The sequence below is a fragment of the Brassica oleracea genome, chromosome C7 (genome assembly GCF_000695525.1).
Source record: "Brassica oleracea var. oleracea cultivar TO1000 chromosome C7, BOL, whole genome shotgun sequence".
Lineage (NCBI taxonomy): Eukaryota > Viridiplantae > Streptophyta > Magnoliopsida > Brassicales > Brassicaceae > Brassica > Brassica oleracea.
Genome location: NC_027754.1, coordinates 7,229,887 through 7,255,405, shown reverse-complemented (window position 1 = coordinate 7,255,405; position 25,519 = coordinate 7,229,887). Strand labels below are relative to the sequence as shown.

Here is a 25,519-nt window from a genome sequence, read left to right as displayed (position 1 = left end):
TAAGCATTTATCAGATTTTGGTCCAAGCTTATCAGTAAACATACGTTTGACATAAGCATCAGAACCCCAAATTTTTAGAAAAGACAAATTTGGAACCTTTCAAGTCCACATCTCATATGGAGTCTTTTCAACTGATTTTGATGGACATCTATTCAGCGTAAACGCAGACGTTTCTAAAGCGTATCCCCAAAAGGATGGTGGAAGATCTGCATGACTCATCATAGATCGAACCATATCTAATAAAGTTCAATTTCTCCTTTCAGACACACCATTCCATTGTAGTGTTCCTGGAGGAGTGAGTTGTGAAACAATTCCACATTCTCTCAGATGATCATTAAACGCTTGACTCAAATATTCTCCACCTCGATCAGATCGAAGAGCTTTTATTTTCTTGTCAAGCTGATTTTGTACTTCATTCTGAAATTCTTTGAACTTTTCAAAAGATTCAGACTTATGTTTCATTAGATAAACATAACCATATCTACTGAAGTCGTCAGTAAATGTAATGAAGTACTGATAGTTTCCTCTAGCATGTATACTCATTGGTCCACATACATCAGTATGTATAAGTTCCAACAAGTCTTCGGCTCTTTCACTGTGTCCAGTAAAATGAGCCTTAGCCATTTTAACCAATAAACAAGATTCACATTTTTCATATGATTCATAATCAAATATATGATTCATAATCAAATGAGCTCAAAAGTCCATCACTATGAAGCTCTTGAATGCATTTCCCATTTATGTGGCCCAAACGACAATGCCAAAGAAAAATCTGATTCGTGTCGTTAGATTTGAATCTTTTGGTATTGATATTATAGACAGACACGCTTTGGTCTAGAATATAAAGTCCATTCTCTAATGGACCGCTACCATAAAAGATATCATTACGATCAAAAGAATAGCAGGTACATAGTAGCAGTTCTTAAGTTCTAAAACCAAACATGAAGGTAAAGTCAAGTGAAATGTTCCCACGGCTAATGCAACAACTCTTGCTCCATATGTCCACTTGACCTTTCTCCAAAATTCTACTGTTTCACGTCTAATGCATCAACTCTTGCTCCATTTCCCACTCGTAGGTCCACTTGATCTTTCTCCAAAATTCTAATGTTGCTTAGGCCATTCATATTCGTACAAATATGAGCACCACAGCCGGTATCCAAAACCCATGAAGTAGAACCAGAAGTAGTAACATTTACTTCTATAACATAAATACCCCTAGGCGATGTTTCAAAAGTCTTTTTTCTTTTTCAAATCTTCCAAGTAAGGTTTAAACTCTTATTTGAGAACAATTCTCGAGTTTCGATACCATTAGAAAAAATTTGATCCATTCAATTTATCCTTCTTACGGGCATATTGGAATGAAAATGAGTTGTGAGGAGTTAACATTGTTGGAATCCAGAAATCTTAACAATTAAAAAAACTCATATTATATTCAAATTATTTTTCTCAAACTGAATATAATATCCAAGATCCATATTTCACTAAAATTCGAGTGAGCATTGGCTCATCGCCCGAATGTATAGCTATTTAGGTAAGCAATACTTTGCTAATTATATCCAATATAATTCTTGGTTGTCAGATAACATCTTATGTCTTATCCAACCTATGTCTCTAAGCCCAAAACCGTTTTGATAGCCTAGTCAAGTAACCCAATTTTGTTTCACATGGTAACCGTTACCATCCACTTCACTCATGTAATTGTATACACCTTGCTTTGGCAAGCCCATCTTACAACAAAACGAGCCTTGATGATTGATAAAATTGGATAGACATCAAAAGTACTTGATATTAATTGAGAAACAAATTTTAATTCAATTTTAGTTTATATTTAAAATTTATATCAAATATAAAAGATAAATACAACTAATACATATCTAATATGTAATTTAATTGAATTATAAATAATTAAATTAACTTTAATCTAATTAAAATAATTAATTATTTATATATTTGATTTTAGAATTTAATCTAATTAAATTTAATCAAACGATCAAATCAATTAGACTGACCGGTTGAACTAATATTGAATCAACCGGTGTCCTAATTTGCTAATGCGAATTATGTCAGTTTGAGAATCACATTCATGTATTACAATAATACGTGTTAACTTTTAACAACTAAACATGCATGAACACATTATAATATGTACGCGTTAAGCAACAAACAACACATGCAGTTCACAGATATCTGGCTTGTGTAATTCAAATACCACAAATTTGAAACAATTTCAAAACAAACGATTACAATCATATTATAATCCTATAACTTAAGCAACTACGATGATCACTAAACAATTTAACAAGATCGATCATAACAAATTATTTATTTATATCAATATATAAACTAAATAAGATTCAATTTCAATATTAGACAAGTAGGCTCTGATACCACTGTTGGAATTCATACCGGTTTATAACTATTTATAAATGAACCTATGAATTTATATGCCTAAAATCTCATGTCAATACTAAATAAATCTAGATCTTAAAGTTTCGAATATACCTGGTTATTCGCAGCGGAATGATGAATAAACCAAATCGAGATTTCTAGCACTCCAAACGTCGTGCTTCTACTGGTATCCACACACATACAAACTGGATCAAGACGGGATGCTAGTACCGTTGAGATAAAATCTCAAAACTTGACGAACACTTCGCCTTTATGAATAGGTTTCGGCCAGAAGTAAAAAAAACCCATCCACATATCATAACATACTTTCGTATATATACATATGTGAAGCACGTAACCTACTGCAATTAGGTTTGTTATGGGCTTGGCCCATTATTAACTTCGTCCAATAATAATGACCATCATTATATAATTCAAAGTAATTTTAACATCTTTTATAAACTCACATCACGTATGTGAATATATATATATATATACATATATTATATCATATATAATAATTAGTATAAAACCTAATACATAAATGATCCAGTTTGCTTAGTTGTGTGACCCCGTAGGATCATATAATATTAGTAATGAATTCTCAATTCATAGATTATAAGCGGTTTCTACCAAAACATTATAACCACCTAATATTATACGATTGTCGAACCTCAACGTTACAACGTTATTAAGAGTAAGTACAAATGATTTTAGTACATTTCCAACAGTAAAATTCATGAAGCTCATGTCCGATATCATTTGCCCGGATTGAAATTCTTTTAAAGATGAACTTAATTATGTTCGTCCAAATGTTCCATAACATCCACATGAACATTCTTCTTTTATTTAAAAGCAAGGCATGGACTTAATTGTACCTTGTGTTGTGTGGAAAAAAAAAAGAGCTTCCCTAGCATACATATGTCACATATGATATGTGTAGTTTGACTTTGTGACTAAAGCAAAAATTAATTTTACTCGACAATTTCTGAATGGCCTAAAAATGTGTGGATACATCCCAACAAACACAATGCTAAGAAACGATTCAAACTTTAGTTGGTGAGTGCACAAGGCAAATAATAATGTTCAAAACCAAAAATATCTTCTGCCGACATCAAATACTAAATAAATAATTTAATCCATCTGGAAAGTCTATACTACGCTATGTTTCGATTTTCGCTCAACCGTTGATAATTGAGGTTCGATTTTTTTCCGGGGCTACGGATTAGTATCTTATTTATATATTTATTAATTTATATTTAAGTATATTTTAAATTTTTCTGGTTACAGTTTTTATGAATCGAAATTATAATAGAAATCGAAACCACACAAGTGCAAATACGCTTTTCTTGTTTCACTATTGACTGACTACATTTAAAACTGGTCGAAACATATAATTTTACAATTAAATTAGATTAAATATCTCAGACTTATGTTTCACCATCCTAATCTTATGATTTATCCATGCTAAGATATTCTTCCACTATAATTAAATTACAGCTGGCTCGAATCAGCGTTGCTTACGTCCACCAATTACACACTCGTAGAAGGTCCATCGTAACGTGGGAGAAGTCACAACTCGACACGTGTCAACTGTCTTCCTCAGCCATCGATTGGGTTAGTAAAGTATACTATAAATGTATAAAATACTGTGAACAAAAAAATATAAAAGATCGATACTACATTTATATAAGTTAAAAATATTTCCTAAAAAGATCTCACGTGCCACGTGGCGAGGAAGTATACAGCTATTCACTTCTATATTATGTTGTTACACCAATCACGAGTCTTTCACACCCATCTTCTCTCTCTCTCTGCTCTCGAATTTTCAAAGTCGCCAACTTTTTTTCTTCCTCTGTATTCTTCGGCGAAGTAAATGACTTTCACGCCGATGAGGAGTGACCATGGAACCCTTCAAAACATGCTTGGAACAGATCTCAACGAGCTCGCTACCGCTGCTAAGAACCTTGCTAATCACACCTTCATGCTCACTGGTTTAGGCTTTGGTACTTCCATCCTCGAATGGATTGCTTCAGTCGCAGCCATGTAACCTCTCCCTCTCTCTCTCTCTGTCTTTTACTCACTTATCTCTCTCTTGCTTGGTTTCTTTATGCTGATCTTGTGATGTAATGAAATGCAGATACTTGTTGGTCTTGGACCGAACTAACTGGAAGACCAATATGCTCACATCACTTTTGATTCCTTACATCTTCTTCAGCCTTCCTTCTGTCATCTTTAGCCTTTTCAGGTAAACCAGATGCAACACTTCGATTTATTCTGAGATGTGTCTTTAACTTATAATGTCTTAAATTTCATAGAGGAGAAGTTGGTAAATGGATTGCGATTGTAGCTGTTGTTCTACAACTCTTCTTTCCTAAACACTTCCGAGGTTTGTTACCATTCTAAATAAAATTGATTCTTCTTCACTAGCTCATTGCTGATTGACACTTTCTCTGTTGTTGTTTGTAAGAATGGTTTGAGTTACCGGCTGCTGCGATCCTACTCATTGTGGTGGCTCCGAATTTAATAGCCTACACATTCAGAGACAACTTGGTTGGCTTGATTATATGCTTAGGAATTGGAGGTTACTTGCTTCAAGAACACATTAGAGCTTCTGGTGGATTCAAAAACGCATTCACTAAAGCTAATGGCATCTCCAACACCCTTGGGATTATTGCTCTTGTCGTCTTCCCCGTTTGGGCTATCATCTTTTAAGCAAACATCATTTCACAACTTCTCTGTTTCTTTTCCCCATTTGTGTTTATGCAAGAGTGATTTTTATGATTACCGTCTCCTCATAACTTGTCAACCAATCTTGTTTTAGTTTTACCCTCTTGACCTATTCACAAGTCGAGACTTTCAGAAATAAGAATGGTCAATGATGTGTTTGTTCAATATGAATTGAGTTGAGATTTGTCATTTGCAACATACATAGAAAGCTCAAAATTCTAGCTTTCTTCTTCCTCATCTCTTAGCTTGAGTGATTCAGCCATTTCTATAGCCAACAATGAAGATGTTTCTTCATCCCCTGCTCTTCCATACCCGTCAATAAAAGCTTTATACGTCTCTTGGCTAGGTTTAAGTCCTCTTCCAACCATCTCAGCCTGAATGCTCAACGATCTATCCATCTTCCCTTCTTCACACAACCTCTTTATCAGCAACTCATAACATTTCCGACTAGGACAAAACTCTGATTCCCTCACCGCTTCCTTCACGATCTCCGCGGCTTCAACAACTCTTTCTTTGTTACCATCACACAATCCTTCCACTAACCCTTCAATGGTTAAACCCTCTGCTACAAAACTCTTACTTTCCATCTCCCTATAAACAACCATAGCCGAATCAACATCCTTCACTTTACAATACCCTCTAACGAGATGATCATAAGTTAAAGAAGTACACTCTAGTCCCTTCGACCCCATCTCCTCAAAAAGCTTCTTGGCTTTAGTAACCTCTAAGTTACTACAAAGGCCACCAATCATAGTGTTGTAAGCCACAACATCATGAACCACTCCTTTTAACCTCATCTCTTCCCACACCCTCTCTGCTTCAACCATCATACCTCGAAAACAATAGTTCTCCATCAAAACACTAAAGCTATAAACATTAGGAAAGCATCCAACCACTTCCTCCATTTCTCCCCAAATCCTCTCCACCATCTCTGTTTCACCTTCTCTGTAGAAACTCACCATCATCAAGTTAAAAGTGTTAACATTTGGCTTAACCTTCTTAGCTTCATCTAATCCAAACACTTCTCTGTATAGCTTATATCCAGTGGAAGCATCTCTACGCCTTGAGACCTCTGAGATCAAAGCATTGCAAGTACTAATCTGTAAATTGATTCCTCTAGACTTCAACTTCCTCATCACCATCACAGCACCATCGATCTCTTTCGAGTCGAGACACGATTTCACCAGCAAATCGAAGACGAACGGCGCAGAGCCACATCGATTGTAACTCTTGATCAACGAGCGGAACACTCTCGGGACGCGATCTTCGGAGGAGGGGATACGGAGAGCGAGGCGGAGCACGTCGCGAGCGTGGCTTTTGAGGCGAGATCGGGAGAGGATGTGGATTAGAGTTGAGCAGGAATCGACGTCGTGGGAGCAGAGAGAGTTGCGGCGGGTGAAGAGGAAGAAGCGGAGAGAGAGGTGCGCGTTGTTGCGGAGGCGGAGAGCGATGTCGGAGAATTGAGAAGGAGTGAAGCCGGAAGGGGTGAGTGATCGGAGAGTGGACCATCGGGATTTGGAGCGGTGGTGAGTGAGGATTGAGACGGCGTCGGTGACGAGTGGATCTGGTGGAGAAGTAGGGTTTGAGGGATCGGACGGTGGAGAAGAAACGGTGGTGAAGAGAGAGATTGAAGAGAAATGGGTCGAGTCGGGTTTGGTGTTTAGGGTCCGGTGGAGGATCCGTTTTAGTGTTGAGCTTGACATTCTCAAGTGAGTTGAGTTATGTTTCAAACTTTTTTTTAAGGAATGGCTTTGGGGTACAGTTTTGTTCCAGTATTTCAGATTTTTTGTTCTAGATTCCACTTTAAAATCTACTAGACCTTAGACCCGTGCAAGCATCGAGTATGTGTTTTCATTTTTATATACGTAAATTTTTTTTTCTACATTGTTTTTTTTTCGACCGGCAGCTATTCTATGACTCAAAATTGAGGTACTCTAGTTATTCAGACCGGAATAGAACAACCAATAAAGCAAAGAGATCTAAGAAAAGAACGAACATTCCTAGCTAGAAAATCAGCAATTTCATTATGCGTTCTTAGCAAGTAGCTGATCTTGAAGTCCGAATAACACATCTGAAGAATTTGAATGACCTCTAGTTTAGTTGATAAGTTTGACCATGCTTGGAGGTCCTTTATCATTGCAATCACGTCCTTGCAATCTGTCTCAAATCTTTAACATGTTGAATGGTGAAGCATGCTCTCCATTGCTCATTTTAACGCTTCCAGTTCCGAGTGTAATGATGTCTCACGCCAGTTCTGTGTCCCCATAAGTTGGTTTTTTCCCGTGCTATCCTTCCAAACCCATCCAATTCCCCTGAATTGATCCGTGGAAGTCCATGAACCATCCACCATACAACTATTATCCAAGCTTAAGGCCTGTGTTTCTTCAACAATTTGTGCATGTGGAAGAATAGGTATGGAATCTTTTGCGTTGTACCAGGCCTGACACTTACTCTCTGCATTTCTACATTGTTAATGGTAAGTATTTTTAACATTAACCATATTTTTAAGCGTTTATGGTTTTTTGAAAAAAATAATGGCAGGTCTTTTTCTTCCTTTAATTCTTTTACCATTTTTGCAGATAATTTCATAATTTTTAAAATCATATATTTGTTTGATCTTACTCCATAAAACTTTGTAGTATATATTTTAAATTATTTTTCACAAACAAAAATGTATATCACAAAATAAAGTTGCACATTCTATTCATAAATTTAGATTGAAAAGTAAACTATCCAATTATAAAAAAAAGTAAAATTAAAATTTTAATAAAACACTTATGATATAAATTTCAATTATTCATACTAAAACAATATAGAGTTAGGTCATAAATCTTTCTAATTCAAAATTTTTAGCACCCCTTAAAATAAATAAAATAAATTTAAAAAATTGGAATTATAATTTCTATTAAAATAATTTTGTTAAAAAATATTATTCCGCACTATTATTGTTTATTCCTAGAGTTTGACCTGTGACCGTCTGAATATTTGTTTTCAATTAAATTTTTTTTTTTGTACTAAATGGCATAATATATACTTGTAAATTAAAATGTATTATAGCATAAGTTAGGCCCGTTTTATTGAAGGGTGGACAGAGCACACTGTCCAGCTCGGCCATCCGCCGAGCTGGACCAATCCAGTTCGGCGGATGGCCGAGCTGGATCGACAACACGACAAGCTCGGCCATCCGCCGAACTGAACCAGTCCAGCTCGGCAGATGGCCGAGCTGGATCGAACACGCGACCAACTCGGCCATCCACCGAGCTGGACCAGTCCAGTTCGGCGGATGGCCTAGCGAGATCGACAACACGACCAGCTCGGCCATCCGCCAAGCTGAACCAGTCCTGCTCGGCGGATGGACGAGCTGGATCGAACATGCGACCAGTTCGGTCCAGCTCGGCGGATGTCCGAGCTGGAACGATTGTGCTTTCTTCATCACGTCCTCACAGTTCCCCCCTTCGGGATTAGAACGAACCTGCTCTTGTTTCATCTCGATCGGAGTCATCGTTGGAACTTTACAATTTAAAAACCGCAAGAACTCGTTCTCTCTAATAACATTCAGATTGATCGTATAAAATGACAACGGTTAGCTGAACACCTCAAATTGTCTACGCTATATGAGGAATTTGAATATTCTTCGGAATCGACGTCGTTTGGAAAGCACTCTTTTTATAAAATCGTAAAAATGCCTAAGTCAGAAAATGGCCCGACTGGGCCCAGAACGCGGTTAAGAGCCCACTTACAATTTTATACAAATCAAGCCCAATCGTTACGACGGTTTATCTTTCGTTATGCAGGAGAAGATAAAGGTCAAGTTCGGAGGATAAATGTGAAGTTTCCAAAGATAAACACGAATATCGAAAGAAAATGGAATATTTCCACGAAGCGATAAACTCGACCAAGTGCAGAAAGGGAAAGAGCAAACCGCCTCTAGGAGGAGTATATAAGGACGTCGAGGTTGAAGAGGCAAGAGGACAATTCTTTTACTCTTAGAACTCTCTGCATTTAGAAACTTTAGGCATTATTCTCGACATGTTCTGTTTCTATGACTGGAGCCCGATTACCAGACGAACTCGCACAGGCAGTTCGATCTCTTGGTTCACTCTTTCAATCGAACTACGTTTGGCTTAATCCTCAAAAGGGGTACGTTGGCAGCCTTTCATAAGGTTCAGTCCGAAATCAATCAAAACCTTTTCCGTATCTTTTTCTTCTTCTGTTATCGAGCTGCGACTCAACTAGGTTTAAGGTTTTAGGTTGCTAGAACTAGGTAATTCGCTGACAGCTCTTGCGGCCGAAGCTTTTATAATCTCTTGTAACAACGCTCTTACGTAGATTCGAAATAAGATCTACCTTTTCTATAATTTTTTTTTTTGTTATCTTTTCATATTTTCCGCATTTATTAGGTCATTTGTCGTTGGCTCTCGCAGAGAATCCGAGACCTCAGAGAAATTTAGGGTTTCTTGACTTTCCTCCAATTACGGAAATCGATGGTGCAAATTTCAGTTCCCACATTAACTAAATCGCCTGTATTAAAAGGAGATAACACTTTATTATATTACATCAAATTGCATCAAGTTATAAATTTTTTTTAGTATAATATTATGTACAAATATTTTTTTTTTATTATAAAACATCTATATTATAAAATAATATATTCTACTATATATGTAAATTAAAAAACATAAAAAAAATATACATGAAAATTGTTTATAAAACAAGCAGTTTATGAATTTATGTTAAACACAAGTTAAATCAAACACCCGCGCGGAGCGCATATCAAGTTCTAGTTATGTTTATAGTGTCTTTGTTCTTCTTAACCATATCCTGACACAATCAAAATTTCTACATTTTATAATTAAACCAGAATATATTATTCTTAGCACATTATTATCATTAAAAACCTAAATAGCTAAAACAAGTTTGCACATGGCACATGTAACAGTGAAGTTATCCTAAATATATTAATCATGGAGCGTTACAATATGTTTTCTTAGCCACGTGTCATCACGAAGATGATTATTAGAATTGTTAGAAAAATAAGTTGGTCCATATAAGCATATTCTATGTTTTTTATTAAAACTAACTATCAAATTAATTAGTAGTGGACAAAAGAATATTTTTCTTTCCTTAAATAAAAGCTACGGAGTTACCTAAAATTATTAATGTATATATGACAATTAATGCTTATGAATAATACATATTTGATAACAATTTTTGTATCCTCTCTCTTTTTTGTTTAATTTTACATTATTAAAAGAAATTAAACAATCACATTAAAGTATATAATAAAAAAATTCAGATTTATTCTTAGATGTAATATTTTGAATTTATAAATAATGACTATAAATTATTAAAAATGGTAAAACTCCCACGTTGAAAATTTTGTGATTAATGGTTTAATTTTTTTTTTTTGTTCAAACCAATACAAATGATCATATATGAGAGGGGTGGGCGTTCAGATACCTGTTTGGGTTCGTATCGGGTATTTAGAAATTTCGGCTATTTCAGTATAAAGGTATAGAACCCGTTAGGGTATTTCTACACTTCGAGTCGGGTTCGTGTATTTTATATTCGGGTTAGGATATTTTGGGCCAGGTTCAGATATTTAAAGTTTGAAAAAAATAAAAAAAATTATTCATTGTTTATGTTTTTTTTTTGTATTTAAAATATACTTTTAACTTATCTGGTTTTCTAATTTTTAAAAGATTAAACTACTAATATGTTTAGAGATAAAACTTTAAAAATAGAAAGACACTAATTTAGTTGTTGTTTTAAAATTTTAGATGAACTTTTGTTAATGAAAGAAACAAGAGCTTGATATGTATTTTTAATGAGTAGCAAATAATTTTGTCTATAATTATATGTATATTATCTAATTTTGAGCAATGTGCATCATTAATATAAATATTTTGAATAAAATAAGAGAAGTAAACTAGAAATATTGGGTTAAGTATACTTATGTTTGGTTATCTTTAGATATCCGTTCGGCTTTAGTTGGATATTATCCATTCTAGTTTGGATTTTACCTGTTCGGGTTCGGATATTACCCATTGTGGGAACCAAACTTTAGGCATTGGAGAAAAGTCAAGAAACCCTAACTTTCCCTGAGGTCCCGAATTCTCTGCGAGAGCCAACGACAAGTGACCAAATAAATGCGAAAAATATGAAAAGATAACAAAAACGAATTTATAGAAAAGGTAGATCTTATTTCGAATCCGCGTAAGAGCGTTGCGATTATTACAAGAGATTATAAAAGCTTCGGCCGCAAGAGCTGTCAGCGAATTATCTAGTTCTAGCAACCTAAAACCTAAAACCTGGTTGAGTCACAGCTCGATAACAGAAGAAGAAAAAGATACGAAAAAGGTTTTGATTGATTTCGGACTGAACCTTATGAAAGACTGCCTACGTACTCCTTTCGAGGATCAAGCAAACGTAGTTCGATTGAATGAGTGAACCAAGAGATCAAACTGCCTGTGCGAGTTCGTTTGGTAATCGGGTGCCAGTCATAGAAACATAACATGTCAAGAATAATGCCTAAAGTTTCTAAATGCAGAGAGTTCTAAGAGTAAAAGAATTGTTTCCTTGTGCCTCTAACTTTGACATCCTTATATACTCTTCAAGAGGCGGTTTGCTCTTTCCTTTTCTACCCTCGGTCGAGTTTATCGCTTCGCGGAAATATTCCATTTTCCCTCGATCTTCATGTTTATCTTCGGAAACTTCACATTTATCTTCTGAACTTGATATTTATCTTCCGAACTTGACATTTATCTTTTCCTGCATAATAAAAGGACAAACCGTCATAACAGTTCAAGCCCGATTTCATAAAATCATAAGTGGACTTTTTGCCGTGTTTTGGGCCCTTTCGAGCCGTTCTTCGACCTAAGCGTTTTTATGATTTTACAGAAAGGGTATTGTCGAAACGACGTCGATTTCGAAGAACAACCAAATTTCTCGTATAGCGCAGGCAGTTCGAGGTGTTCAGTTAACTGTGGCTGTTTTACACGAGAAATACGAATTTCCTTCGAGTGAACGAGTTCTTTGCGGTTTTCAAACTGTAAAGTTCCGATGATGAATCCGATCGAGACGAAACAAGAGTCAGTTCGATCCGATCACAGAAGAGGGAGCTACGAGAATGGCATGAAGGCAGCATGGTCGGTCCAACTCGTCCATTATGATCGGTCCAACTCGCCCATTTGGCGAGTTGGACATTGTGGTTGGTCCAACTCGCCCATTTGACGAGTTGGACGGTTTGATCTGTCCAACTCGCCAAATGGGCGAGTTGAACAGTGTGGTCAGTCCAACTCCCCCGTTTGGTGAGTTGGACGGTGCGTTCTTTAGTAAAACCGGCATAACTTCTGCTACAGGATGCTGATTGACCTCAGACCGGTGGCATTAGAAATCTAACTCAAAGCTCTATCTTGTGTCAGAAGATGGGCTCAATCAAACCACGGGAAGGTCTTCACCCATAGCTAAACATCTGACGCGTCTGTGCAGTTCTGCAGCTCATTAGGTTCGAACGAACAAGTCGGACATCTTGTTTGGTTCCGTGATCCATTTCTCTCGAGTCTTTTGCTCAGGAACTTTTGTCGAGAGTGTGTCGAGAGAATTTTCGTACTGAATTGCAATTTTTAGGCGTTTATTTCGAGATAACCGTTTTTGACCCCAACAATGTTTGCTTCTTGTTCTCGGTAAAATAATTCTAGAACGTCGTACAACCTTTTCAATAAAAATTATACGAAATTTATTTTGCGAGAAATATTTTCCGGGGACTTTTAGACATTGATTCCGTCGTGACCGATTTTGACCCCAACACCCATTTGGGTTCGGATATCCAATCTCTCCGAATTCAATAACCGTTCGGGTATTTTGCTACTTCAGTTTGGATTTTTGGATTGGATTCAGATATGGGTTTGGGTATCCGATAAAATGTCAAGTCCTAATAAATCATATGAATATGAAGTCTCATTAATAGATGATCATATTATATATATATATATATATATTAATATCATTTGAAATAAATTATATTCTATATAAAAATATTAAAATATATTAATTTCAAAATTTGCAGTGAAATATTATTGAGATCTTAAAATTTTAATTTAATTTTTTTTTTGAAATATCTAATATTAATTTTTTTTGTGATTAATGGTTTAAATATTTGTTACAACAAATATACAAATGTTAAAAAAATCATATGAATAGGAAGTGTCAATAATAAATAATTATATTAAAATATATTATATATGTATCTCAATATCACGAATTTTAATGTATACCATATAAAGTAAATAAAATGATTGTTTTGATTTATTTACCAAAAATGTGATTGTAAATAGACAAATGGTATTGGTCTTATTTGATCCTTAAATGTATATACTTTTATATATACAAATTATTTTTTAAATAGGTGGTTTCTAACTTCTTATTTGATCCTGACAATCCTAGAAGCACACTTCTTCAAATCAAAGTTATTCTTAATATTGGAAGCACTATATATATTATTTCATTCAGATTAAATAATTTAGTCTTAATTTTTATTCCTATTTTTTAAAAAAATATTATGACAAGATTCCAATCACCTCCTTTTGAGTTTGTTCGAATAATGAGAGATTTGATCATTCGTCTAATATTTGTTTCTCCCTAATACCTGATATAGCTATTATAATTGTAAATATGAGAGATTTGAACTATTTATTATAAGTTTTTTGGTTTATCATTTAATAAATCAAACAGTTATTATTTTATATAGAGTTTACATGTACTAGAATGGTAAAGTATTATATATTTTTTTTTATCTGTGTACTCTTAAGTAACTAAACCTCAAAAGTGTAGGCTAATAAAATAAGTAATTTGTTTTGTTGTTGTATAATTAGATGATTTTTAGACCGAACTGGTGAATATATACTAGATTGACATTTATATTTCGAGTCCGCGGTTATATTATATAACAACTCGATATATTAGATTTGAACACTAACCTGTTAATAGAGTTTGCCGGTGATTTTCTTCAAAAATTTATTCTTAGATATGTATCTCGAGTAGAACTAATTTTTACAAATGTCTATCTTTTTAAATTGACACTTATGTAATTCACCGAATTCATAGAAGAATTTTAAAAAAGAAACTAAACTCATATCAATGAAACATAGACGAAAAAGAAAGTACAATTTTATAGAGGTAGAAAATGAAATCACTTATTGAGAGTCAATAATAAACAAATCGAGAGCAGAAAACCTAATCCGTTTTCGTCATTATAAAATCGATGTAGCCTATTTGGTTTTGGTGATTTGTGTCAGCCGCAAAACTTAATTTCCTTTTGTGTATATGAAGCCTTAAAAATAATTAAAATGAGTTGTAATACGTTAACTTTTCAACAACGATGATATATTTAAGAAACCAACATTTGTATTCGTCATTTTAAAATCGATAAAGATTGCTGTGTTGCAAAATGTTAATACCATTTAATGAACAAACATTATTATAAAAACTGGGGGCATAGGCCTCCGCGCAAGCGCGGAGCCAGATATGTTATTGATATATTGTGTTGTGTTGTTTTGCGTATGAGACTTTGCCGTTTGTTTTATTTTATATATATTTGTTCTCCGATGTTATCTATAATGGTGAAGATTGGGATTTACAGGCGAAACAACTCGATTAGGTTGATATAAAAATGACCAAATAATTCATATTTGTTGTTATTTTCATGGCTTATCTCCGTATTGATTTAATTAACCATTAGTGTTATTAGCGCTTTTAAGTTGAGGTTTATGGGGTTTGTTGTGATTATGTACGTAGTTATTAGTATATAAATCAAATAAGTGCTAAGGAGATGCTGTAGTTTGTGAAGTTATTGAAACTGTGCAGTAGATGTGATTGTGAGTAGAATTGTGTATTATGTGTTTCGTGGGTTTTCTTTTTGGTAAACCTTAGGTCGCTTTGTGTGGCTAGAATACGTTGTGGTGAGTTTATGATTTTTATTTTATTTTTAGTGTTCAAATGGCATATTGCGAAGGTACGATTATATGTTTGTTGTTTCTTTAAATTTGTTTTTAAAAAATGTTTGTGGTTTTATATGTGTTGCGGTTAGTTTTTTGTTGTGGTGGTTTCTTTGAGTTCGAGGGAAGGTTATTTTAAATAATGCAGAGTTTGCAACTGAAGTTGCATCTGAAATTGAGATATAATTATAATCATATGTGTTACGTTTAGCAACAACACAAACTTAATATAATTTGTTGTAATATTTTTCTCCTAAAAGGTTTTATTCTTTGTTTGGCTGAAGGAACTCTCCGAATTGTTTTCTTTTCAGAATATCAAAACATACAAACACTCCAAAACAACTCTTATGATGAAATGTCTTTACTTGAGTCAAAAACTTTGGCTAGTGGTAGTTTGAGAATTCATTCATCGTTTATCTCTTGCTTTCTATTGAACACATGAGGTTTCATTGGATTATTATACCTTAAGCAAAAGGAATCCGATTTTATATGTAGCAAATACTACATCATAAAATTTAAGAATCAAGAATAACTGTGATTATTGTTTGTTATAAACATTGTGTATTACCATTAACCAAGACAAGAAGAGATGGCCCATCAGGCCACGACCAGGCTGGCCCATCAGGCCACGACCAGACCCAACCACAGCCGTTTCCAAGAGGAGAGAAAGTCGGCGGCTGAGGAGAGAGAGTCGGCCTATCCTTTGGCCGACCTTAGATCTAGATGTTTTCCATTTATGTGTTTTAGATCTTTTCCTATTTCATGTTGTATTAGGTTTTGGATAATTTCATTTTTCCTATTCCTTGTAACCCTTATATAAGGGAACACTTTGATTGAGTAATAATATACAGAGACACACGAAAATATTCAGTCTCAAACCCTTCGTTCACAACACGTTATAAGCACGATAGTCTCTAGACCCTGAGACAAAACCCTAACCTAAAATCCGTCACACATAAACCCTAAATCAGGCGGAACTTCAAATCGATCTATCTCTCCAACCCCGAGGAACCAGAAGACGAGCCACATATCAAATTGAAGCTCTAGACGAGAAGAATCTATCTGCGAAAACCGTTCGTCACCCGATCTCAGACGCGCCCACACTCGCAGAAACAACAGACGGCGCCGACTTAGGTCTTTGGAACCCTAATCCGAACCAACAAGACTTTCTAGCAATCATGTTGAAAGATAAGTTTATCATACCTCAGTTATTTGATGATACCTTGTTTAGAATATGGTGTTTCATGTAATCTAATACTCTTTGTTTAATTGTTTCATGAGCTGAAGAGGAGTTAGTGCGAAGAACCCTAACTTGTTCTTGCTTGAGTTCTGGCTTACATACATCTGATCAGATCCAGCCCTAAGGTGTTCCTGATCCCAGACGTCCTCAGCTCCCTGTTCAAAACAAGGACAGCCCACGTTTCAAGTGAGACAGCTCGCAATCCAGATCAGCGTGCATTCGCAAAGGAAACAGCTCGTGATCCGATAGGAGCCAGCGTCCGTCCGCATGAAGGATAGAGGTTCATCATCTCTCTTGGTGGTCCGGTTCAACCCTTCAAACAGAGGTATACCGTGATCTGAGAACCTAGAAAGAACAAACCCTAAAATCCTAATCCATGATTATGGACTCCCTTTGTTCTTGATGAAACCCTAAATTGATATAACCTAGAATTGATCATCTCATAAATAACTAGATTAAAATCGATTCCCTAGAACATGTTTGATTGTTTGATTGTTTCTGATTTGAATTCAAGAAACCCTAAATTTGGAATCGTAATCCTAGAAACCCTAAAACCCTAAAATCGGTTTTGACTTCATCTGATCTATTGATCATTGAGGTTTCTAAATTTATTTATTGATTGATGATCTGAGATATTAGGATTGTTTGATAGAATGATTGATAGATCTAAATCTCTAAATTCAAAATCCTTAAGGCCTTGAAACCCTTAATCGGTTGCTTGAAAGTTTTAAGATCCTAAATCTCGTTTTGATTTCCTAAAGGTTTTGAAATCTTAAATCTAATAAAAGTTTTAAAAGATTGAAAGTTTAAAAATGGTTTTTGAATGAGAGTTAGGTTGCTAGATTGATTGATTCTAAAATCTAGTTGAAACATTACCAACCTTGAAATTGGTAAACTTGATATGTATTGTGTGGCATTGTGTATTGTCATGAATCATATTGGACGACCATAAGGTCTAATACATTGTACACACTTGCGGCCTTGTGCCCTTGATTGATTAAAAGCCGTGTGGCTTAGTGTACATCTAAGAGGCCGAGTGGCCTAGCATCCGGAGAGTCATATGACCCGGACTGCATCATGATCCGATCCTTAAGATCGTTGTATCACATAATAATCGTGAAAGTCTAAGGCAAAAGCCGTATGACCTTATATCCGGATTGATATAGAAACCGGATCATATTATGAACCAATCTCTAGGATTGTTGTATCACACTAACATGGCCGTGTGACCTGAATCACACCATGATCGATTGTTTTCATAGATGCGTAAGACTTGTTTGTGGCCGAGCTTGTTAAATATCATGCGGCTACATGACCACATTGTGAACCTAAATTTTAAATGACAATGTGACTCAGATATCGAAAAGGGACTTGGTGATACAATCACCAAGGACAACAATGAGAATGAACTGGTACAGTATTCCATCATCTCATTGAAGGTCTAAAAGATCAGTACATCAATATGGAAAATCCACTAGACTTTGGGGATGCTTTACAGCATAGAAATTACCACCAGAAAACGGTGTTGCTTCCAAAGGCTAGAAATGACTAAAAGAATCTAAGATTCTTGGATTACAAAGTCATGGATGAGTACAACTCAGTCTTGTTTAAGACAGTCTCGATGCTGAGACTTTGTGGTGAAGTAGTAACCAAGCAAAAGTTACTAGAGAAGTCTTATTCCACATTCCATGTGTCGAAAGTCATACTGTAACAACAGTATAGAATGAAAGGCTTCGCCACTTATACTGATCTGATTTTCAAAAAGGACCAAATTTCGATACGACTAGTCTTATTGCTTTATGATTGCATTCGTGTTTACTTTAACCTAAGGATCATTCACGATTTATATGGAATTGGTTTTAAGTTCATTATATCTTGCCTGATCTTACTTGAACATATGAATGTTTTTACTGATAAAGAATTGCCTAAAGGGCATAATATCCAAGTAAGAAATCGTGAAAGTAGTATAGTGAGCCTAGTAAAGAAACTATGGCTAAGGGATTGTCTAAAGGACATTAGATACACCCAATAATATGTGACCCATTGAGTTATGATAATATGGTTTCTAAATAGAAACAATGGGCAAACAAAAGGAAACAAGTTCCTTCAGATTTTGAAAGAAAATCACCTAAGACCTTATAAGAAAGTGATCGAGACTATACCTAATGATCTCTACTGATTTAAACTATGCTATAAGATCAGTATGATGAGAGGCAAGAACCGTGGTGACCATATTGAGATACACCACAAAATTTTACACTATATGGCATGATAGGATTAGCCATCCGAAAGTCTAAACTCGATGCAAAGATTGAAAAGGCACAGAGTTATCCCGTAAAAGATCTCATTATCCCGCAAAGATCTCACGTTGTGAAACATGTACACATAGGGAAACTCATTAGGCTTAATTATCCCAAAGCACCACGACCTTATAGTATGGTCATGAGGGGGAGAGAGGATAAACCCATGATCAATACTACAAGTTCGTGTACTATGGTCTAAACACCATGATATATGGCTCGGCCATTACTAGACCATAAAGGGCCATTACCCGGCCAAAGAGAGGCCATGATACAAACGGCCAAGTCCAAAGAGGCATGTGACTTGTCCATTACAAGACCTGGCCATGACTTGGCCGTGACTTGTCTGAATAGTGCAGGCTTGTTCACACACAGTCCATGACTCGGTCAAAGAAGCCGAAGAGACCATGAGAGACAACGGTCTGGCCGCAAAGGCCATAACCGGTCCGCAAAGGCCATTACCTATAAAAGGACTGTCCATTACCTATATGCTTGGGGACATTATGAATATACATGTACAGAATGATAATAAGCATCAGGCCATATAAGTGAGCATAGATATTCCCATCTAAAGAATGAATACGGGTCATTAAAACCAGACAAACCATCTTAGGAGATTTTGAGATAAAACCACCACATACATATATGTGCCGTCTAAGATGGAACCTCAGAGGAGGATTGGGAATATATGTTGGATAGGAGTAATACTTTCTCCCACGAATTCAAAGAAAGCTTGAGCCAAAACATGGGTGATTAAAATAGTGGCCAAGTACGGATTGCATGATCAAATGGATCCGACTATCCAAACATTAAAGGAGAAAGATTATAAGCTGGATAAAGAAAGAGTAAAGGAATGATAAGAATGGTTTTAACCATCATTGTCTTGGCAAGATCCTCAGACTATACATTATGATATAAGACGTCCAAAGAAAGATAAAAATAAGGTAGCCAATTGAGAAGCTAATCGAAATGCCAGACACTGACCCGAAAAAAGAATGACTAACCAGCTTAGCACCAAACGAAATTTAAAGTCCTAGAAGAGACATAATCAAGTTGCTATAGAGTCTATACAAGATAGAAACATCGCCAAACTTTTCAATAACTCCAGAGACAGGGACATGAAAGCCATGATCGGGCCGGTTATTAAGTGGACAAACGGTGTGACCGTTTCGGGCCCAAAGCCCATATCCTCTCCGTATAATATTAATTAAGGGGCCAAATTTTTTTATAATCTATATTTTTATATATAAAAAATTATAAATATAATAAATAAAAGTGAAAAGGGCCAAAATTATTTGATATGTATATAGTTTTATTTTCATTACAAAATATTACGGATTAAATTTTAAAAACATTTTAAACATTATCTACATATAAATTTTAGAGGATAAAAAAAAAATATTTTTCACCCTAGGGCTCGTAATAGTATTGAGCCGGAGCTGGCCATGATAATCCTATAACAGTTTGTGAAGAAACGCATCAGTGACTGTAGAAGTGTTTTTTAGCCTTTTGAGAATCGTTATTTTAATACGGAAATAACTATTCTAGTTGTGTACCTGAGGTGCTAGTCGGAATATCACCAAAGATCCATCAAGAAAGGCATTTCGATTCACATTCTTCCCAAGGAGGCCTCTAATCGAAAACTTCCGGCCCTATCAATGTACAAACGATATTAGGATGTATTGCAACATATCAGTTAACATCATTTGCTCTGAGAGTTTTCTAAATATTCGCAAAATAACAGTTATTATGGTATATAGTAAGCTACTATGTAAACAGTTTTACCTTGATCCAGAATCTGGTGCTGTCCTCCACTGACTGGAATACCATTAATCGACAATCGGCAGCACATACAGCAACATCATCACGGTTCATGTATGCCATTGTTCTCGCACCAGGTTTCAACTCCCTTATGAAAAATTCATTGAATGTCTGCAAGTTAAAAAAGAAACACTTAGTCACTTCCTAATATGACTTTCATAGGAAAGACACATCTGAATGTAATGATGAAACTATAAATACGATCTCCTTTTCTACCTTGAAGTGCTGCAGAGGATACTTGACTTCAGCCATGTTTATTTGATCCTGCGACAGACAAAACCTCATTTCCAAACCAACACACATTATAGCTTGATAGAGAGAGTAGTAACTTTCCATACCTTAAAGAACTTAAGAAAGCTGGCAATTTTTAGGGCGGATTCAACTGTGTTCATTTTTTTCCCCTGCTTCTCAGAAAGTTTCTGCAGAATCTCCTTTGCCCCTGGATCAAGAAGATATAAATCAAACCGTGCAAGCTTACGTTGTTAGAATGGATTCATGAAGAGAACGCGAAGCTTGTATGCACAAATGAAACTATATAATGACAATACAATAGCTTATCACATAGGTTGCATTTGAGAAGTAAAAAAATGCTAATTAGTTTACCTTGATCCATAAGTCTAAGCCCAAATTTTGGACTGGTAAATAGCTATCATGGACAGAACAATCTTTGAGTCTATCAACTCTTCCACAAGCCTCTTAGTCTTCCTGTCAATCACCTAAAGCAAGAAACGACAAAGACTTGGACATTTGAGCAAGAGATCATGAGACTTAACAAAAGAGAGGACAAAGAAAAGCATACCTCAATGTGAGTAGCACTTGAACCAGTATTCAAATCAACGTCATAAGTAGATAAGCGTTTCCATTCACTTAGTTTGAACATCCATCTGAACATAATGAATATGGTGTTGTTAAGGAGAATCTATTAGTTTATGCGTGGTTATTAAGTTTATAAGAAGGAGAGACTTCTCTCTCACCCACTAGACGCTTGTCTATCAGTCAAAAACCTACCAGTCATCACTTGATTGCCCGTTCCTTCGTCAAAACAGAGAGTCAAATTTGAGATGATAATAACAGAAATCTAAGAAAAATAACAGAAACCTTTGACCAAACGAAATTAAGGTTTTTTTTACCTCATCTTTTGCTAGAAGCATAATTCTGTTCTGTGGTTTCTCTTAGTCCCATCTCAGTATCTCCCAGAGTCTGTCCTTGCAAATTGTTGTCTCGCATGTATCTAAAAAAAAATTAAAAACTTACTTATACTTGTTCCTAAAAGAGACAAAGGAGATCAATCGAAAAGAATATTTTTCTTTCCTTAAATAAAAGATACGGAGTTACCTTAAATTATTAATTTATATATGATAATTAATGCTTATGAATAATACATATTTGATAATAATTTTTGTATTCTCTCTCTTTTTTGTTTAATTTTACATTATTAAAAGAAATTAAACAATCACATTAAAGTATATAATAAAAAAATTCAGATTTTTTCTTATATGTAATATTTTGAATTTATAAAAAACGACTATATATTATTAAAAATGGTAAAACTCCCACATTGAAAATTTTGTGATTAATGGTTTAATTTTTTTTTTTTTGTTCAAACAATACAAATGATCATATATGAGAGGGGTGGGCGTTCAGATACCTGTTTGGGTTCGTATCGGGTATTTAGAAATTTCGGCTATTTCAGTATAAAGGTATAGAACCCGTTAGGGTATTTCTACACTTCAGATCGGGTTCGGGTATTTTATATTCGGGTTAGGATATTTTGGGTCAGGTTCAGATATTTAAAGTTTGAAAAAAAATAAAAAAAATTATTCATTGTTTAAGTTTTTTTTTTGTATTTAAAATATACTTTTAACTTATCTGGTTTTCTAATTTTTAAAAGATTAAACTACTAATATGTTTAGAGATAAAACTTTAAAAATAGAAAGACACTAATTTAGTTGTTGTTTTGAAATTTTAGATGAACTTTTGTTAATGAAAGAAACAAGAGCTTGATATATATTTTTAATGAGTAGCAAATAATTTTGTCTATAATTATATGTATATTATCTAATTTTGAGCAATGTGCATCATTAATATAAATATTTTGAATAAAATAAGAGAAGTAAACTAGAAATATTGCGTTAAGTATACTTATGTTTGGTTATCTTTAGATATCCGTTCGGGTTTAGTTGGATATTATCCGTTATAGTTTGGATTTTACCTGTTCGGGTTCGGATATTATCCATTGTGGGAACCAAACTTTAGGCATCGGAGAAAAGTCAAGAAACCCTAACTTTCCCCGAGGTCCTGAATTCTCTGCGAGAGCCAACGACAAGTGACCAAATAAATGCGGAAAATATGAAAAGATAACAAAAACGAATTTATAGAAAAGGTAGATCTTATTTCGATTCCGCGTAAGAGCGTTGAGATCATTACAAAAGATTATAAAATCTTCGTCCGCAAGAGCTGTCAGCGAATTACCCAGTTCTAGCAACCTAAAACCTAAAACCTGGTTGAGTCACAGCTCGATAACAGAAGAAGAAAAAGATACGAAAAAGGTTTTGATTGATTTCGGACTGAACCTTATGAAAGGCTGCCTACGACCCCTTTCGAGGATCAAGCGAAACGTAGTTCGATTGAATGAGTGAACCAAGAGATCAAACTGCATGTGCGAGTTCGTTTGGTAATCGGGTGCCAGTCATAGAAACATAACATGTCAAGAATAATGCCTAAAGTTTCTAAATGCAGAGAGTTCTAAGAGTAAAAGAATTGTCTCCTTGTGCCTCCAACTTCGACATCCTTATATACTCTTCAAGAGGCGGTTTGCTCTTTCCTTTTCTGCCCTTGGTCGAGTTTATCGCTTCGCGGAAATATTCCATTTTCCCTCGATCTTCATGTTTATCTTCGGAAACTTCACATTTATCTTCCGAACTTGATATTTATCTTCCGAACTTGACATTTATCTTCTCCTGCATAATAAAAGGATAAACCATCATAACTATTCAGGCCCGATTACATAAAATCATAAGTGGACTTTTTGCCGTGTTTTGGGCCCTTTCGGGCCGTTCTTCGACCTAAGCGTTTTTATGATTTTACAGAAAGGATATTATCGAAACAACGTCGATTTCGAAGAACAACCAAATTTCTCGTATAGCGCAGGCAGTTCGAGGTGTTCAGTTAACTGTGGCCGTTTTACACGAGAAATCCGAATTTCCTTCGAGTGAACGAGTCCTTTGCGGTTTTCAAACTGTAAAGTTCCGATGATGAATCCGATCAAGACGAAACAAGAGTCAATTCGATCCGATCACAGAAGAGGGAGCTACGAGAATGGCATGAAGGCAGCATGGTCGGTCCAACTCGTCAAATGGACGAGTTGGACGGTATGATCGGTCCAACTCGCCCATTTGGCGAGTTGGACATTGTGGTCGGTCCAAATCGCCCATTTGACGAGTTGAACGGTGTGATCGGTCCAACTCGCCAAATGGGCGAGTTGAACAGTGTGGTCAGTCCAACTCGTCCATTTGACGAGTTGGACCGACCATGCTGCCTTCATGCCATTCTCGTAGCTCCCTCTTCTGTGATCGGATCGAATTGACTCTTGTTTCGTCTTGATCGGATTCATCATCGGAACTTTACAGTTTGAAAACCGCAAAGGACTCGTTCACTCGAAGGAAATTCGGATTTCTACTAAACATCTGACGTGTCTGTGCAGTTCTACAGCTCATTAGGTTCGAACGAACAAGTCGGACTTCTTGTTTGGTTCCGTGATCCATTTCTCTCGAGTCTTTTGCTCAGGAACTTTTGTCGAGAGTGTGTCGAGAGAATTTTCGTACTGAAATGCAATTTTTAGGCGTTTATTTCGAGATAACAGTTTTTGACCCCAACAATGTTTGCTTCTTGTTCTCGGTAAAATAATTCTAGAACGTCGTACAACCTTTTCAATAGAAATTATACGAAATTTATATTGCGAGAAATATTTTCCGGGGAATTTTAGACATTGATTCCGTCGTGACCGATTTTGACCCCAACACCCATTTGGGTTCGGATATCTAATCTCTCCGAATTCAATAACCGTTCGGGAATTTTGCTACTTCGGTTTGGATTTTTGGATCGGATTCAGATATGGGTTTGGTTATCCGATAAAATGTCAAGTCATAATAAATCATATGAATATGAAGTCTCATTAATAGATGATCATATTATATATATATATATATTAATATCATTTGAAATAAATTATATACTATATACAAATATAAAAATATTTTGATTTCAAAATTTGCAGTGAAATATTGTTGAGATCTTAAAATTTTAATTTAAAATTTTTTATTGAAATATCTAATATTAAATTTTTTGTGATTAACGGTTTAAATATTTGTTATAACAAATATACAAATGTTAAAAAAATCATATGAATAGGAAGTGTCAATAATAAATAATTATATTAAAATATAGTATATATCTATCTCAATATCACTAATTTTAATGTATACCATATAAAGTAAATAAAATGATTGTTTTGATTTAATTACCAAAAATGTGATTGTAAATAAACAAAAGGTATTGGTTTTAATTTATGTGCTTACTTTAATGTATATACTTTTACATATACAAATTATTTTTTAAATAGGTGGTTTCTAACATCTTATTTGATCCTGACAATCCTAGAAACACACTTCTTCAAATCAAAGTTATTCTTAATATTGGAAGCACTATATATATTATTTCATTCAGATTAAATAATTTAGTCTTAATTTTTATTCCTATTTTTTTTTAATATCATGACAAGATTCCAATCACCTCCTTTTGAGTTTGTTCAAATAATGAGAGATTTGATCATTCGTCTAATATTTGTTTCTCCCTAATACCTTATATAGCTATTATAATTGTAAAAATGAGAGTTTTGAACTATTTATTATAAGTTTTTTGGTTTATCATTTAATAAATCAAACAGTTATTATTTTATACAGAGTTTACATGTACTAGAATGGTAAAGTATTATATATATTTTTTATCTGTGTACTCTTAAGTAACTAAACCTCAAAAGTGTAGGC

General features: G+C 34.9%; 2 protein-coding genes and 1 pseudogene across 2 annotated transcripts; 1 reads left to right on the top strand and 2 right to left on the bottom strand.

The window, feature by feature from the left end:
• Positions 1-4,167: 4,167 nt before the first annotated feature.
• Positions 4,168-5,283, top strand: LOC106306615 (cold-regulated 413 plasma membrane protein 1-like). Its single transcript, XM_013743290.1, has 4 exons — positions 4,168-4,434; positions 4,529-4,636; positions 4,707-4,777; positions 4,859-5,283. The coding sequence occupies exons 1-4, from the start codon at positions 4,265-4,267 to the stop codon at positions 5,101-5,103; spliced, it is 594 nt and encodes a 197-aa protein (XP_013598744.1). The 5' UTR covers positions 4,168-4,264; the 3' UTR covers positions 5,104-5,283.
• LOC106306614 (pentatricopeptide repeat-containing protein At2g15980) lies at positions 5,273-7,580 on the bottom strand. Its single transcript, XM_013743289.1, has one exon. The coding sequence runs from the start codon at positions 6,819-6,821 to the stop codon at positions 5,337-5,339; it is 1,485 nt and encodes a 494-aa protein (XP_013598743.1). The 5' UTR covers positions 6,822-7,580; the 3' UTR covers positions 5,273-5,336.
• Positions 7,581-16,364: 8,784 nt separating this feature from the next.
• LOC106302479 lies at positions 16,365-21,625 on the bottom strand (annotated as a pseudogene).
• Positions 21,626-25,519: the final 3,894 nt, after the last annotated feature.

Excerpts from the sequence above, each read along its gene's own strand:
- LOC106306615 (XM_013743290.1), top strand. The coding sequence starts at position 4,265 with ATGACTTTCACGCCGATGAGGAGTGACCATGGAACCCTTCAAAACATG. Across the intron at positions 4,435-4,528 it reads ATTGCTTCAGTCGCAGCCAT|ATACTTGTTGGTCTTGGACC; the intron begins GTAACCTCTCCC and ends AATGAAATGCAG. Across the intron at positions 4,637-4,706 it reads GTCATCTTTAGCCTTTTCAG|AGGAGAAGTTGGTAAATGGA; the intron begins GTAAACCAGATG and ends TAAATTTCATAG.
- LOC106306614 (XM_013743289.1), bottom strand. The coding sequence starts at position 6,821 with ATGTCAAGCTCAACACTAAAACGGATCCTCCACCGGACCCTAAACACC.